Source organism: Dendropsophus ebraccatus, chromosome 10, assembly GCF_027789765.1.
Source record: "Dendropsophus ebraccatus isolate aDenEbr1 chromosome 10, aDenEbr1.pat, whole genome shotgun sequence".
Lineage (NCBI taxonomy): Eukaryota > Metazoa > Chordata > Amphibia > Anura > Hylidae > Dendropsophus > Dendropsophus ebraccatus.
In genome coordinates, this window is record NC_091463.1 from 82309234 (window position 1) to 82326025 (window position 16792).

Genomic DNA, 16792 nt, shown 5'->3' on the forward strand with positions numbered 1-16792 from the left:
AATCGCTCCATTCCCAGGCTTATAACGCTTTTATCCTTTGGTCTATGGGGCTGTATGAGGTGTCATTTTTTGCGCCATGATGTTTACTTTCTATCGGTACCTTGATTGCGCATATACGACTTTTTGATCACTTTTTATTACATTTTTTCTGGATTTGATGCGACCTAAATTGCGCAATTTTGCACTTTGGAATTTTTTTGCGCTTACGCCATTTACCGTGCGAGATCAGGAATGTGATTAATTAATAGTTCAGGCGATTACGTGCGCAGCGATAGCAAACGTTTATTTATTTGTTTATTTAATAATTTATATTTATAAAATGGGAAAAGGGGGGTGATTTGGACTTTTATTAGGGGAGGGGATTTTTTATTAATAAAAACACTTTTTTACTTTTATTTTTACATAAACTAAAAGCCCCCCTGGGGGACTTGTATATACACAGCAATGATCTCTCATAGAGATCATTGCTGTGTATATACACAGCAATGATCCATCATATCGGTGATAGATTGCTATGGCCTGCTGCAGGCCATAGCAATCTATTGCCGAGCCGGGATCAGCGTCATTCCGACGCTGAGGCCTGGGCCGGCCAGAAGAACGGATCCCCCCCCGCGGGGGGGGAGATCTGTGCCACTAGACACCAGGGATGTGCAATACAAAGCACTTCAATGCAGCTGTCAGTTTGACAGCTGCATTGAAGTGCTTAATTATCCGGCGCGGCAACGGGACCCGCGCCGGCTAATAGAGGCACTGCCCGGCTGCAGATTGCAGCCGGGATCGGTGCCGTTCAGAGCAGGGTCCCGGCGGGACCACGCTCTGAACACTCCCCGCGGCACCATGACGTACCAGGTACGTCATGGGTCGCTAAGGGGTTAATAAATGCCGCCAACATAAAGTAGACATGTTGCTAATGCTATTTAATATATAATTTATGTGGCATAACCATTTTCTGTATAAGCAGAAAAGTTTAAAAGTTGGAAAAATGCATTTTTTCACAATTTTTCACATTATTTTGGATTTTTTCATAAAGATTCATTATAAGTATCGACTCCAATTTACCAGAAATGTAAAGTACAACATGTCACGAGAAAACAGTCTCAGAATCAGCCGAATAGGTAAAAGCATCCCGAAGTTATTAATGAATAAAGTGACACAGGTCATATTCATAAAATTTGTCTCTGTCCTTAAGGCCATTTCAGGCTCTGTCCTTAAGGGGTTAAAGGGGTTGGCTACTTTATAGTAAAATTGCTCAGTGTACAGTATTAGTAATTGTACTCACTGTATATACTAACAGCAGCTTCCTGTGTACCTCATAGAGCTAACATTAGACTTCTCTCCTCCAGACTCTGCTGTCCTGCTCTGTGATGTTTCTGTCCATAAGATGGCCGACATGGAGGAGCATGTGACCATGCCCCGTCCCCAAGTGTCCAACACTAAGCCTGTATATGCCTATGGTGGACACTGGGCGGTGGGGTCATGGTCACATGCTCCTTCATTACAGAAATTTTATGGACAGAAACATTTTAGCTCTATGAGGTACACAGGGAGCTGCTGTCAGTATATACAGTGACTACACTTTCTAATACTGTGTGGCCAGCCCATTTGAGTGTTCCCTTTTTAGCAGTGTATTATAACAAGAAAAATTTATACTATAAAAAAAATGGTTTAAGGAATAAAAATAATGGTTTCCTGGTCATCTCTAGCCTGTTTGCAGCTGGCTGGGTGGTGAAAAAATTTGAGTCTGCTTTATTATACAATTTGCGCAACTCCCATTGACATAAATGGGAGTTGCCCAAATGTGTTGCAATACACAGAGAGCAACGCTGTTTGTATAAATCTAGATGTTATGTACAGTAAACTGTGCAGCTTGCAGGACTACCCTGCTTGTGGAATCAATAATGTTATGATAGACCTTGGCACAATATCAGCAACCTGGGAGTCACTATATGACACTGTAGCTTTGGGGGAGCACTGCTGTTACCATATATTGTGGTCAATAGAAGGACATCGCTTTTAACCCTATATCCTTGCTGTATAGTGCCCAGCTTCTATCTCTTTTTCAGGCAGTGACCAAGACTTGTCCATTTGGTTTGTGCTCATAGTGCTGCACACTGCAGAAACGCTGGAAGTAGGGCACCTTAACAGTCCAGACTGGTATAAAGGTTATCAACATATAGATGGTAACCCTTGCTTAGTAGTGGGTGCACTAAATCTCACACTGTTTACATGAACTTTCAGTAAGGGGGGATTATGGGCTCTAGTTTTGGTGTCCTCCCATCTGTAAGATACATTCTGCTGAGACTGGTACCGAACCTGCTGGTGGGCTCTGGTGTTTAGGAGGCTACTTGTCACAGCAGCACCCACCAACACCCAACACCCACCTCTGGACACACGGCAACTGGACCTTGGTTAGAACTACTGTGAGGTGCGGAGTGTATGTGCAGAGTAACACTTTAACCTTTAAAAGTTCAACTTTACTTTACTTTACTTTATTGAGTACTCTGCCAGGATATGTTGAAGTGTCTTGATAGTGTTCTGTAGTAACCCTCATACTCAGAAATATATATATGATCTCTGCATATATGGCGGCTTTTTGCCCCTCAGTGTTGGGTTTCCGTACTAATGGGGTAGTACGAGTCCCAGGTCACTGGGTGGAGTTAACTAGCAGTACCCTTCCTACTCAGCCGAGAGTAAATCAGTAGAAAGTGGCTAACCTGCACTGTGCTCTACTGCGGTACAGCCTTATTGTTCCTCTCCTTTTTTTAGGTGGTTCTACAAAATGAGGATGCTGGGACTCGGGGAAAACGTATACAAATGGGTAAGTAACTGGTTGTGGGACAGAAAACAGAGGGTGGTCATTGATGGAGCATATTCAGATTGGGTTTTAGTTACTAGTGGGGTACCACAGGGGTCAGTGTTGGGTCCACTTCTTTTTAATATTTTTATTAAATATCTAGTAGAGGGGCTACAGAGTAGAATCTCCATTTTTGCAGATGATACTAAACTGGGTAGAGTAATCAGCTCAGAGGAGAATAATATCATATTACAGAGGGATTTGGGGAAGCTAGAGGCTTGGGCGGTGAAATGACAAATTAAGTTTAATGTGGATAAATGTAAGGTTATGCATTTGGGCCGTAGAAATAATAGCTACAGTTATGTGCTAAATAATAAAACACTGGGTAAAACTACTTCCGAAAAGGACCTGGGGTTAGTGGTGGACAGTAAACTCAACTTTAGTGATCAGTGCCAGGCAGCAGCTGCCAAGGCTAATAAAATAATAGTTGGAATACGAAAAGAAGCCCCCGCACCACTCTCTCACCGCTTATGGATTTTCACCCTTGCGCTGCCACTTAGGATCCATGATGCTCAAGGTGCTTAACGACACTGGAGACCAATGGTATAATATACTTCCAATGGGAGAAAGGAAAATCGGAGCACTTCTTAGAAGCAGCAATCTTAATCTTTATTTAGCAATCAGGCATTACAGATGAATGTGAAGACTGAACAGGCAACAGCTGTTTCACACTTCACTGCGTGCTTTCTCACAGCCCTAGCGTCAGTACGTATACTTCCCCTTATATGCAACTCACCCACGTGAATACATTTAGGTTAAAAGCATAATTAAACAAATTTACAAAGTAGAAATATAGTAAAACATTCTCACACAATGCAATATGCAAAACGCAATGTTTTTTTTTACCAACAGGTACCATGTATTGCAGCGCGATCATTTAACCCTAATCTGCACGATCATTTAACCCTTCTGTTTGTTTTTGCAATAATTGCCCCGCCGCAGCGCACTGATTGGCCGGGCGGGCCGTGAAGACACCGGGAGCCCCGAAGCAAGCAGGAATGGGGACCCGGTAATGTATAATGTCCGTCGGCTAGGGGGTTAATGGGGCGGGCTGCAGACAAAATCGCAGCAGGGATGTACATCCCTGCTGCGAGTTTCTCTGCTATTGAAAGTATAGGGCCGGGATCTGCAGCGAGTCTCGCTGCAAAAACGCAGCAAGGAGACTCGCTGCAGATCCAGCAAGTGTGTTTGTAACCTGAAGCTAGAAAATTGGATCGTAAATATCTGATAAGTGGCAATTATAACAAAAAACAATCAGATGGTGAAAATAATAGGTTTGTTTTTACATTTGGCCACAGTCCTATGGACAATGTTATTAAGGCGGCCATCTGCAAACACTGGCACTTGTTGAGAGGAGAACCAGCACTAAGAGAGTTAACTAAGACACATTGTAGCCTTTCGTCGTGGTAGGAATCTACGTGAGGTTACAAACTGACAGAAGTAGGACTAATATGTCACGGATAGGCAAATCGACCGATTTACATGGTAATTTTAAATGCGGTCGCTGTAGCAATTGTGCACAACAGAATGATGTCCGTGAAGTCCAGCTAGGAGGTAAAAAATGGAAAGTTAATGATTTGATTACATGTGGGACGCCTTTTGTAGTCTATGCAGTGATATATAGTTGCGATATGTACTACATAGGGAAAACAGAGCGCCCTATGCACATTAGGCACTAGGAAAGGCTGCCCGAAACTAATGGAACATATGCGCACTATACATAATAATGATAGTTCTGAGATGTGCTTCATGGGCCTGATACGCTTAAGAGGTTCACCAACAGGCGGCAATAGACATGTACAATTATTGCAAAAAGAAACAGAATTCATTCTGAGATTGGATGCATTGGGCCCATTAGGGTTAAATATGATCGCTCTGCAATACATGGTACCTGTTGGTAAAAAAACCATTGCGTTTTGTATATTGCATTGTGTGAGAATGTTTTACTATATTTCTACTTTGTAAATTTGTTTAATTATGCTTTTAACCTAAATGTATAAATGGGTGAATTGTATATAAGGGGAAGTATACGTACTGACGCTAGGGCTGTGAGAAAGCACGCTGTGAAGTGTGAAACAGCTGTTGCCTGTTCAGTCTTCATATTCATCTGTAATGCCTGATTGCTGAATAAAGATTAAGATTGCTGCTTCTAAGAAGTGCTACGATTTTCCTTTCTCCCATTGGAAGTAATAAAATAATGGGGTGCATCAAAAGAGGCCGAGATGCTAAGGATGAGAACATAGTTTTGCCTCTTTATAAATCACTGGTCAGACCACATATGGAATACTGTGTACAGCACCGGGCACCGGTATATAAGAAGGACACAGCTGAACTGGAGCGGGTACAGAGGAGGGCAACAAAGGTCATAAAGGGAATGGGTGGGTTACAGTACCAGGACAGGTTATCAAGCTTGGGGTTATTTACACTAGAATAAAGACGTCTTAGGGGCGAACTGATCACAATGTACAAATATATGAAGGGATAGTACAGAGGTCTTTGTAGTGATCTTTTTACTCCTAGGTCTGTAACAATGACAAGGGGGCATCCTCTACACCTAGAGGAAAGAAGATTTCACCATCAGCACAGACGCGGGTTCTTTACTGTACGAGCGGTAAGACTGTGGAACTCTCTGCCACATGATGTTGTCATGGCCCCAAATGCTAAAACATTGTAGCAGCAATTTAAGGTCCCCATACACTTTACTTTTTTGTCAGCGGTTGTCACGCTGCTCAAAGTGGGGTGATCTTCTGTGACCTTAAATAAGACCCCTCTGTGCCCCATATAGTAGGTAGGTCCCTCTGTGCCTCCATAGTACATATAGCCGGTATCCCTCTGTAGGTAATTCCCCTGGTAGTTACCTCCATCACCCAGTAAGTAGTATCCACTAATATAGGAGGCATCTCACTGTAGGTTATACACCTGTTAGATAGCCCCCCCCCCCAGCACATAGCATCTCCCCTGATAGTTGCCCCCTTAGCAGATAGCATCTCCCCTGATAGTTACCCCCCCAGCACATAGCATCTCCCCTGATAGTTACCCCCCCAGCACATAGCATCTCCCCTGATAGTTACCCCCCCAGCACATAGCATCTCCCCTGATTGTTACCCCCCCCCAGCACATAGCATCTCCACTGATAGTAACCCCCCCCAGCACATAGAATCTCCCCTGATTGTTACCCCCCCCTGCACATAGCATCTCCCCTGATTGTTACCCCCCCCAGCACATAGCATCTCCACTGATAGTAACCCCCCCCAGCACATAGCATCTCCCCTGATTGTTACCCCCCCCCCAGCACATAGCATCTCCACTGATAGTAAACCCCCCCAGCACATAGCATCTCCCCTGATTGTTACCCCCCCCCCAGCACATAGCATCTCCACTGATAGTAAACCCCCCCCCCCAGCACATAGAATCTCCTAGGGCTGGGGCGATATGGGGAAAAAATAAAATCTCGTTTTTTCTTTTCTCAATTTTTTTATTTATTTTTTGCTAGTTATGATGGGTGTAGTAGTATAGGCATAGTGGATAAGGGGTGTAGTAACAGTAGAAGCATAGAAGATGAGGGGTGTAGTAGTAGATAAGGGGAGTAGCAGTTTTGGGAGTAGTAGTAGTATCAGGAGTCGGGGTAATAGTAGCAATGGTAGTGAGAGCAGTATTAGTAGTAGTACTGGGGTAGTAGTAGAGCAGTATTAGGAGTAGTACTGGGGTAGTAGTAGAGCAGTATTAGGAGTAGTATTGGGGTAGTAGTAGAGCAGTATTGGGGGAAGTAGTAGAGCAGTATTAGGAGCAGTATTGGGGGTAGTAGTAGAGCAGTATTAGGAGTAGTATTGGGGTAGTAGTAGAGCAGTATTGGGGGTAGTAGTAGAACAGTATTAGGAGCAGTATTGGGGTAGTAGTAGAGCAGTACTAGGAGCAGTATTGGGGGTAGTAGTAGAGCAGTATTAGGAGCAGTATTGGGGGTAGTAGTAGAGCAGTATTAGGAGTAGTATTGGGGGTAGTAGTAGAACAGTATTTGGAGCAGTATTGGGGGTAGTAGTAGAACAGTATTAGGAGCAGTATTGGGGGTAGTAGTAGAACAGTATTAGGAGCAGTATTGGGGGTAGTAGTAGAACAGTATTAGGAGCAGTATTGGGGGTAGTAGTAGAGCAGTATTGGGGGTAGTAGTAGAGCAGTATTAGGAGTAGTATTGGGGGTAGTAGTACAGCAGTATTAGGAGTAGTATTGGGGATAGTAGTAGAGCAGTATTAGGAGCAGTATTGGGGTAGTAGTAGAGCAGTATTAGGAGCAGTATTGGGGGTAGTAGTAGAGCAGTATTAGGAGTAGTATTGGGGGTAGTAGTAGGGCACTATTGGGGGTAGTAGTAGGGCAGTATTGGGGTAGTAGTAGGGCACTATTGGGGGTAGTAGTAGGGCAGTATTAGGAGCAGTATTGGGGGTAGTAGTAGAGCAGTATTAGAAGCAGTAGTGGGGTAGTAGTAGTAGAGCAGTATTAGAAGCAGTAGTGGGGTAGTAGTAGTAGAGCAGTATTAGGAACAGTATTGGGGGTAGTAGTAGAGCAGTATTAGGAGTAGTATTGGGGGTGGTAGTAGTAGGGCCCTATTGGGGGTAGTAGTAGAGCAGTATTAGGAGCAGTATTGGGGGTAGCAGTAGAACAGTATTAGGAGCAGTACTGGGGTAGTAGTAGTAGAGCAGTATTAGGAGCAGTATTGGGGGTAGTAGTAGAGCAGTATTAGGAGTAGTATTGGGGGTAGTAGTAGAGCAGTATTGGGGGTAGTAGTAGGGCAGTATTGAGGGTAGTAGTAGAGCAGTATTGGGGATAGTAGTAGAGCAGTATTAGGAGCAGTATTGGGGGTAGTAGTAGGTCAGTATTGGGGGTAGTAGTAGAGCAGTATTGGGGGCAGTAGTAGGTCAGTATTGGGGGTAGTAGTAGAGCAGTATTGGGGATAGTAGTAGAGCAGTATTAGGAGCAGTATTGGGGGTAGTAGTAGAGCAGTATTGGGGGTAGTAGTAGGGCAGTATTGGGGGTAGTAGTAGAGCAGTATTGGGGGTAGTAGTAGAGCAGTATTAGGGGGTAGTAGTAGAGCAGTATTAGGAGTAGTATTGGGGGTAGTAGTAGAGCAGTATTGGGGGTAGTAGTAGAGCAGTATTAGGAGTAGTATTGGGGGTAGTAAGTAGAGCAGTATGGGGTAGTAGTAGAGCAGTATTAGGAGTAGTATTGGGGGTAGTAGTAGAGCAGTATTGGGGGTAGTAGTAGAGCAGTATTGGGGTAGTAGTAGAGCAGTATTAGGAGTAGTATTGGGGGTAGTAGTAGAGCAGTATTTGGGGTAGTAGAAGAGCAGTATTGGGGGAAGTAGTAGAGCAGTATTAGGAGTAGTATTGGGGGTAGTAGTAGAGCAGTATTAGGAGTAGTATTGGGGGTAGTAGTAGAGCAGTATTAGTAGTAGTATTGGGGGTAGTAGTAGAGCAGCATTGGGGGTAGTAGTAGAGCAGTATTAGGAGCAGTATTGGGGGTAGTAGTAGAGCAGTATTGGGGGTAGTAGTAGAGCAGTATTAGGAGTAGTATTGGGGGTAGTAGTAGAGCAGTATTGGGGGTAGTAGTAGAGCAGTATTGGGGGTAGTAGTAGAGCAGTATTGGGAGTAGTATTGGGGGTAGTAGTAGAGCAGTATTGGGGGTAGTAGTAGAGCAGTATTGGGGGTAGTAGTAGAGCAGTATTGGGGCTAGTAGTAGAGCAGTATTAGGAGTAGTATTGGGGGTAGTAGTAGAGCAGTATTAGGAGTAGTATTGGGGGTAGTAGTAGAGCAGTATTAGGAGTAGTATTGGGGGTAGTAGTAGGGCAGTATTAGGGGTAGTAAGTAGAGCAGTATGGGGTAGTAGTAGAGCAGTATTAGGAGTAGTATTGGGGGTAGTAGTAGAGCAGTATTGGGGGTAGTAGTAGAGCAGTATTGGGGTAGTAGTAGAGCAGTATTAGGAGTAGTATTGGGGGTGGTAGTAGAGCAGTATTTGGGGTAGTAGAAGAGCAGTATTGGGGGAAGTAGTAGAGCAGTATTAGGAGTAGTATTGGGGTAGTAGTAGAGCAGTATTGGGGGTAGTAGTAGAGCAGTATTAGGAGTAGTATTGGGGGTAGTAGTAGAGCAGTATTAGTAGTAGTATTGGGGGTAGTAGTAGAGCAGTATTGGGGGTAGTAGTAGAGCAGTATTAGGAGCAGTATTGGGGGTAGTAGTAGAGCAGTATTGGGGGTAGTAGTAGAGCAGTATTAGGAGTAGTATTGGGGGAAGTAGTAGAGCAGTATTGGGGGTAGTAGTAGAGCAGTATTGGGGGTAGTAGTAGAGCAGTATTGGGAGTAGTATTGGGGGTAGTAGTAGAGCAGTATTGGGGGTAGTAGTAGAGCAGTATTGGGGGTAGTAGTAGAGCAGTATTGGGGCTAGTAGTAGAGCAGTATTAGGAGTAGTATTGGGGGTAGTAGTAGAGCAGTATTAGGAGTAGTATTGGGGGTAGTAGTAGAGCAGTATTGGGGGTAGTAGTAGAGCAGTATTGGGGGTAGTAGTAGAGCAGTATTAGGAGTAGTATTGGGGGTAGTAGTAGAGCAGTATTGGGGGTAGTAGTAGAGCAGTATTGGGGGTAGTAGTAGAGCAGTATTGGGGCTAGTAGTAGAGCAGTATTAGGAGTAGTATTGGGGTAGTAGTAGAGCAGTATTGGGGGAAGTAGTAGAGCAGTATTAGGAGCAGTATTGGGGGTAGTAGTAGAGCAGTATTAGGAGTAGTATTGAGGGTAGTAGTAGAGCAGTATTGGGGGTAGTAGTAGGGCAGTATTGGGGGTAGTAGTAGAGCAGTATAGGGTAGTAGTAGAGCAGTATTAGGAGTAGTATTGGGGGTAGTAGTAGAGCAGTATTGGGGGTAGTAGTAGGGCAGTATTGGGGGTAGTAGTAGAGCAGTATTCGGAGCAGTATTGGGGGTAGTAGTAGAGCAGGGGAGAGATATGGGGGTACTGTATCATACAGAATCCCCTCCCCATATACTGTTCACTAGGCCCTGAATGGGGGAGGGGATCCTGTGTGATTCAGCACCCACCTCCCCACCTCTATCATGTACTGCGTACTGTTCAGGGCCTGGTGCCCATAGATACAGAGGGAGGAGGGCCCTGAACAGTATATGGTGGAAGGGGGGACTGCATCATACAAGATCCCCTGCCCCCTTCGCTAGGTATATGGGGAGGGGGTTACTGTTTTATAAAGACCCCCGAGGCTCCGCCCACCTGCGACCGTAAGCCCCGCCCCCTGGTCGCAAGTCCCGCGCCCCAGCCTCCTTGACCCTCTACCCCGCCCAAACACCCCCCCCCCCCCCCGGGCCTCCTTTTCTTTACCTGGGCTTGCTGTTCCTCCTGTTCTGTAGGGCACAGTCAGCCTGCAGGAGGGGAGCTCCGTCCTCACAGCTCAGCTCCTTCATTCATTAGTGGAGCAGGGGAGCTGCTTGTGCTGGTCTGCTTCCTGCTTCACTAACAAGGAAGGAGCTAGGGGGCCCCAGGGGGATGGGGGCCCTGGGCAAGTGCCCACTTTGCCCCCCCCTAACGCCGGCCCTGCCTCTGGATTAACACAGTAGGGTTTCCCTAGGTTGAACCTGATGGACTCTTGTCTTCTTTCAGCCTTATTTACTATGTTACTATGACAGTACAGAGTTCAGAAAAATCCACGGTGTAGGCAAGAGGTGAGACTCTCGTCTCCAACTTTCCTGGGGGTGAAGTCTACCAACTGATGGTGGTTGGGTAACTAGTACTGAGGAATAAGTCTGCTCTCCTCTCTGTCTAAAACTAGACTAACCATCCTTCCAGGAAGTGGTGAGTAAGAGAGATAGAGGTGTGTGTAGCTAAACCTGGGTTTGTCTGAAGCTGTGGAAGAGTGACACCTAGTGGTTGGAGTAAGGTACAGCAGCTTTCTGTCCTAACTGTGACCCTGAATAGATACAGTTTTGCCAAGGTGTAAGAAAAGAAGAAAACACATAGTGGGACACTACACATCCTACATGACAAGCTCTTGCTTCAAAATATGACAGAAAATAGGTAACACATACAGTAAACAAAATAGGCCAAAAACAGCCCGAAAGAAAAGAAAACTGCCGAAGATACAGACATATAAATATTTGTTTTGATTTTTACTATCTTTTTAACCTGGGCTGTTTTTGTCTCTATATTCCCTTGATCATGATTCTCACCTGAATTAGAGACTGTAATTCTCTATAACACTTAAATTATTACCAGCGGACCAATAGATTTTATAAAAAGACGTCCCTTTAGAGTCCATTACAAGAATATGCAGCTTCTTGGCAATGGCAATGATACGTATAGTATAGATATATACATATATGCCATACACATGTCCCTGCATGGAGCAGCAGCTATAGATGTCATTATATATAATCGGTCCAGTGATGCCTGATCTTGTGTGCAGTCCTCTGCAGTAAACACGTTCTTGTGGATCTAATACTGTAGCATCTGAACAGGAAACCCGTCAGGTCTGTGCTATGTCTGTTCGCTTCAATTGTCACCACATATATTATTAGTTTCTCTCCTTATTTACAGATGCGGTCACCGATGCATTAAGGTAAAAAAAAAAAATCTATAAAATTCATCACGCTTGTGAGCTATGACAATTATTTTTTATAAACTTATTTTATATACAAACTTATTCTAATGCTTAAATTCTTATACACAGCTAAAACAGACATAATCCACGCTACTGGTTAAAAAAAAATGAATTACTCAAAAAGTACTCTCTTTTCCCAAGAACAGATCAGTCAAGCCACATCAGTAACTGTACATATGTAGCCGCAATTTACATAATTATCCTCTATGTATGTACTGAGCTATTTGGCAAGCAAAGTGGGGGGAAAAAAAAGCTTCCTACGTATTTTTGAGGATCATGTTCACCTTCATCAGGGATCTCCATGAGGAAGGAGAACATAATCCATAATGCTTAGGAAGATTTTTTTTTCTCCACGTCACTGTCACTTTGCTGTAGTGCTCACAGTGATGTCACACAGTATCGAGTATCGGATTTTTTTCCCACCGGCCAGGGAACGCTCCTCACAAACAGTGTCTTCAGAAGGAAAAGATGATGAGGACACATATGGACCATATATTATCTCTTATTGAAAACACAGCAGAGTATTCACATCCGCACCTTATAACCGGTGTATAGAGCGATATCTGTCATCTATAGCTATACTATTCATAGAGCATAATTGTCTTATTGCCGCTATATATGTACAGTTACCTATGTGGTCTGATTGATCTGCACTTTGGAAAGGAGAGTGCTTTTTGAGTAAATATTTTTTTCACCTGGTAGTGCAGAAAATTTACATTACATGCTTTATCTGTACACATGAGGATTGAAGGACCCTTCACAGAGTATGCAGCACTGGGCTTTTGCAACCAAAACCAGGAGTGGATTGAAAACACAGAAAGACTATGTTCACACACTGTTGAAATTGAGTGGATGGCCGCCATTTAATGGCCCTTGTTTTGAAATAATGGTCGTTATTTGCTATTAAATGACGGCCATCCACTCAATTTCATCAGTGTGTGAACATAGTCTTTCTGTGTTTTCAATCCACTCCTGGTTTTGGTTAAAAAATACTGAGCAAAAATACTGTGTGGCAATATAGCCTTAGGCTAAAATCACACACAGTAAAATAAAGGTAAAATACGGATGTAATTTTGAGGACAAAACACGACCGTATATTCAATATAATAATGTGATCCATTGGGAAATTATTCTCGACTGTGTCTGCACTGCCGGACAACCACCATAATTCATTATGATAGTCCAAATAATGAACATGTTCTTTATTTATAACAAGTTTTTGCAAAAAACGGCTGTTTTTTCCCCATCTGATTACATAGTTTTATTTTCACTTAAAATTATGATTGTATTTAGCTTTTTTTTTTAATTATAAAAAAAAAAACGGGGTGTGGGGGGGGGGATTATTAAACAGGTGTAAAGTAGAATTGTTTACACACTCCAGTAAAGTAAAGTAGAACTGCTGACACACTCCAGTCACATGAGGTCTACCATTGTCCTGCATTAAAGGGAACCCAGGGCCAACCGCACCAGCATATGGTCTCACAAGGGGTCTAAAGATCTCATCTCGGTACCTAATGACAGTCCGGCTACCTCTGGCGAACCCATGAACACAGAAATGCCACCCCACACCATTACTGACCCACTGCCAAACCAGTCATGCTGAAGGATGTTGCAGGCAGCAGGCCGCTCTCCACTGTGTCTCCAGGCTTTCTCCCATCTGTCACATCTGGCTTTCATCTGTGAGAGCACAGGGCGCCAGTGGGGAATTTGCCAATCCTGGTGTTCTCTGGCAAATGCCAAGCGTCCTGCACAGTGTTGGGCTTTGAGCACAACCCCCATCTGTGGACGTCGGGCCCTCATACCATCCTCACGGAGTCAGTTTCTGACCATTTATGTAGACACTTGTACATTTGTGGCCTGCAGGAGGTCATTTTGCAGGGCTCTGGCAGTGCTCCTCCTGTTCCTCCTTGCACAAAGGCAGAAGTAGCGGTCCTGCTGCTGGGTTGTTGCCCTCCTACAGCTTCCTCCACATCTCCTGGTGTACTGTCTTCTGGTAGCGCCTCCAGCCTCTGGACACTACGCTGACAGACACAGCAAACCTGGATGACCTGCACTACCTGAGCCACTTGTATGGGTTGTAGAGTCTGTCTCATACTACCACAAGTGTGAAAGCACCACCAACACTCAAAAGTGACCAAAACATCAGCCATCAAGCACAGGTACTGAGAAGTGGTCTGTGATCCCCACCTGTAGAACCACTCCTTTATTGAGTGTGTTTTGCTAATTGCCAATAATTTCCTAAGTGGACAGTGTGATTTCAAGGAAGTTTGATTTACTAGGAGTTATATTGTGTTGTTTAAGTGTTTCTTTTATTTTTTGAGCAGTGTATATTAATACAAAAATTCTGTACATGTAAAAAAAGAATACAAATTGCAGAAACCCCATATAATAACATACAAATTACGTATTTATAAAGTGCATGTTTATAACACGAGTACACTGAATAATTACATAATCCAAATCTCCCCCCACCTACAACTTCTCCCTCCCAAACCTACAATTTAACATAGTTTCCCCTCATTTTCACACACCTAAAAAGAGCAGACCAACAAAGTACCAGGAAAACATTATTGTACCAGTCAGCGCACTTCTTTAATCAAATCTGGGTGTCATTACACCTTTAAGAGCAGTTTCTCTGCCCATCCAAAGAATGCACCTGAATATTTTCCTACCCACAATGAATTTATCCATCTCTTCAATGATAATTTCTTGTCTGAATCCTTGACAAACATAAGAATGTTGTATTTTATTATTACTGCCCTATGCCATTTCCCTCATAGTCCAGACTAGTCTTGACCCACTCTGCAAGAGGCTCAATATAAAGAGAAAATAATAGGGGGGATAGTGGGCATCCATGATGGGTACCGTGACTCACTGGACAGAATACTATTCATCAATATCCTGGCCTCTGGATAATAATATAATGTTTTTATTCGTCCAAGCAAGCCTCTGCCAAAGTCATACTTCTCAAGAACTGCCCAAAGGTATCTCCATTTTTTTAATGATGTTTTAGCTATTTTTACATTTATATGTTATACAAAATCTAAAACAAATGTAGTGATAAAAAAGGGGCACAGCTATAAACCGCAATCAATGATAGAGGCAAGAACATACATTAGCTAATGTCCAGTTTTAACCAACTTTACTTTTTTGTGAATTTTTTTTCAGATGAAGATTTTGAAAATAAAGCGCTACAACCAGACCACGGCTTCTGAATTTCTTCTCGTGGGCTTCTCAATGTTTAGTGAGGTCAGATCTTACATTTTTGTTCTCATTTTTATAATTTACATTTTATCTATTACAGCCAACACATTTATCATCGCCCTTGTCAAAAGTGAACGACGTCTTCACAAGCCCATGTACTTCTTCATCAGTGGACTCTCCTTCCTAGAGATCTGGTATCCATCAGTCACTGTTCCTAGACTACTATGGGCTTTACTCACTAAAGAAGACTCCATCTCTCTGGTTGGTTGCTTTACTCAATTCTTCTTCCATTTTTCATTTGGTGCCACAGAAAACTTTCTTCTGACTGTCATGGCCATTGACCGATTTGTGGCCATATGCAATCCACTACGTTATTTACTGATCATGAACCAAAGTACTTGCACCACATTACTAATAGGTTCTTGGGTCTGTGGCTTCCTAGTTGTCACAATCCCTTGTTTACAGGTCTCGAGACTTTCCTTCTGTGTTGGAAACAAGATCGATCACTATTATTGTGACTTCGCTTCCTTGATTAAATTGTCCTGCTCCGAAACATCACATCTTCAGAAGATGGTCTTTGTCTCATCTTGTTTTGTAATATTAGGTTGCTTCTTGGCTATCATTGTGTCCTATACTTGTATCATCCGAGCAACCATGAACTTTCCTACCTCAATTGGGAAACAGAAGACATTTTCTACTTGTGCCTCCCACCTAATGGTTGTGATTGTCTTCTATGCTACAACCATTTTCATGTTTGTTCGACCTACTACCGGTGACTTGTTATACATTAATAAGATTATTTCAGTCATCCCGTCCATTGTAACTCCCCTATTAAATCCTATCATCTACACCCTGAGAAATAATGAAGTTAAAGAAGCTGTAAAGAAGAATATCCAAGACTGGAAATTGTTGTAATACAAGTATTATGAGGAATATTTGTATAGCTAAATACATCTGCAAAACACAAAGACTACCTCAAGACTGCCAACACAAAGTATGTTTTTTTTTAAAGGAGAAGAAACCCTTGCAAACATGAGTAGAACCTACAAACTCCATGCAGATGTCAAACCCAATGAGTGTCATGGTGCCATTAAGAAGGTATGGAAAGGGATCCGGAGCCTGGCCCTCTTTATGCCATACTCTTGCTGGCTGACGTACAGTAGGTAACTGAGTGGAGTGAGCTTTAATGTCAGCTATTAATTGAGATGACACTAGAATGTGAAACAGTGGTGGATCAGGGGTCTGATCAGCTCCCTCACAATCCTTAGCAAAGAGCCAATCTGATCTCATGGCAGCCCTTCTTTTGGCTTCCATGGCAAATCTACTATACTTTTAGAGCCCGCAGTATTAGTAGGTTGAACAAATTAATGCAATATGTATTGTACATATAATAAATAAAGAAATCTAGTAAGCAATGTTAGGTATTGGTGCATGGTGGACAGCATAACATAAAAAATAAAAAATGGCTTATATCACAGAAAAATAAAAAACACCATTCTATGCCAATATGGCATCGGTAAAAACTCTGTAGACATAAAATTTAAAAAGTTACGGTGGCAAAATTGCATGATTCAAAGCACTTTTGAAAAAGGGTCTACCATTTTTTTTTTTTTTACAACACAGTACTATCAGGGCCCAGAACATGCCGTGACATATAACCTGACCAGGAACGCAGATTGTAGGAAGGAGAAGAGCTGGTGCAGAGACAATCTCTCCAGACTGGATGGAAGGTCCATGTGTTCTTTCATGAAACAAAAGGCCTAAAGGCTAAAAGGTGCAATTTGTTGTGTGTTTATCTGAGGTTGTATTTACCAAGGTGTAAGACCTTCTATGGACCAGATTTTTTGTTTTAATATGCCAGTTTTATAAAACTGTGTATTTCAGTTTCAGTGAACATCTCATGACTGTAGATATGGATTTTCCCAGTTTAATACCCAAGAGACACCCTCTGTATTTAACAAATGCCCTAGAGTCATATTGACCATTTCCAGCTAGGAAAACTGGTATACCAGACAGTTCCCTCAAAAATTGTTACAATTTCCAATGAAAATGGACCCCAGGCTCCCTCGTGTTCACTTCCTCCGATCCCACGTCTCATA

At 43.0% G+C, this 16792-nt stretch overlaps 1 protein-coding gene across 1 annotated transcript; it reads left to right on the forward strand.

Moving 5' to 3' along the window:
* Positions 1-837: 837 nt before the first annotated feature.
* Positions 838-15608, forward strand: LOC138766454 (olfactory receptor 6F1-like). The gene is made up of 3 exons (XM_069944046.1): positions 838-849; positions 2767-2818; positions 14794-15608. Exons 1-3 carry the CDS (start codon positions 838-840, stop codon positions 15606-15608), a joined length of 879 nt encoding a protein of 292 aa, XP_069800147.1.
* Positions 15609-16792: the final 1184 nt, after the last annotated feature.

Excerpts from the sequence above, each read along its gene's own strand:
- LOC138766454 (XM_069944046.1), top strand. Across the intron at positions 2,819-14,793 it reads GGGAAAACGTATACAAATGG|CCAACACATTTATCATCGCC; the intron begins GTAAGTAACTGG and ends TATCTATTACAG.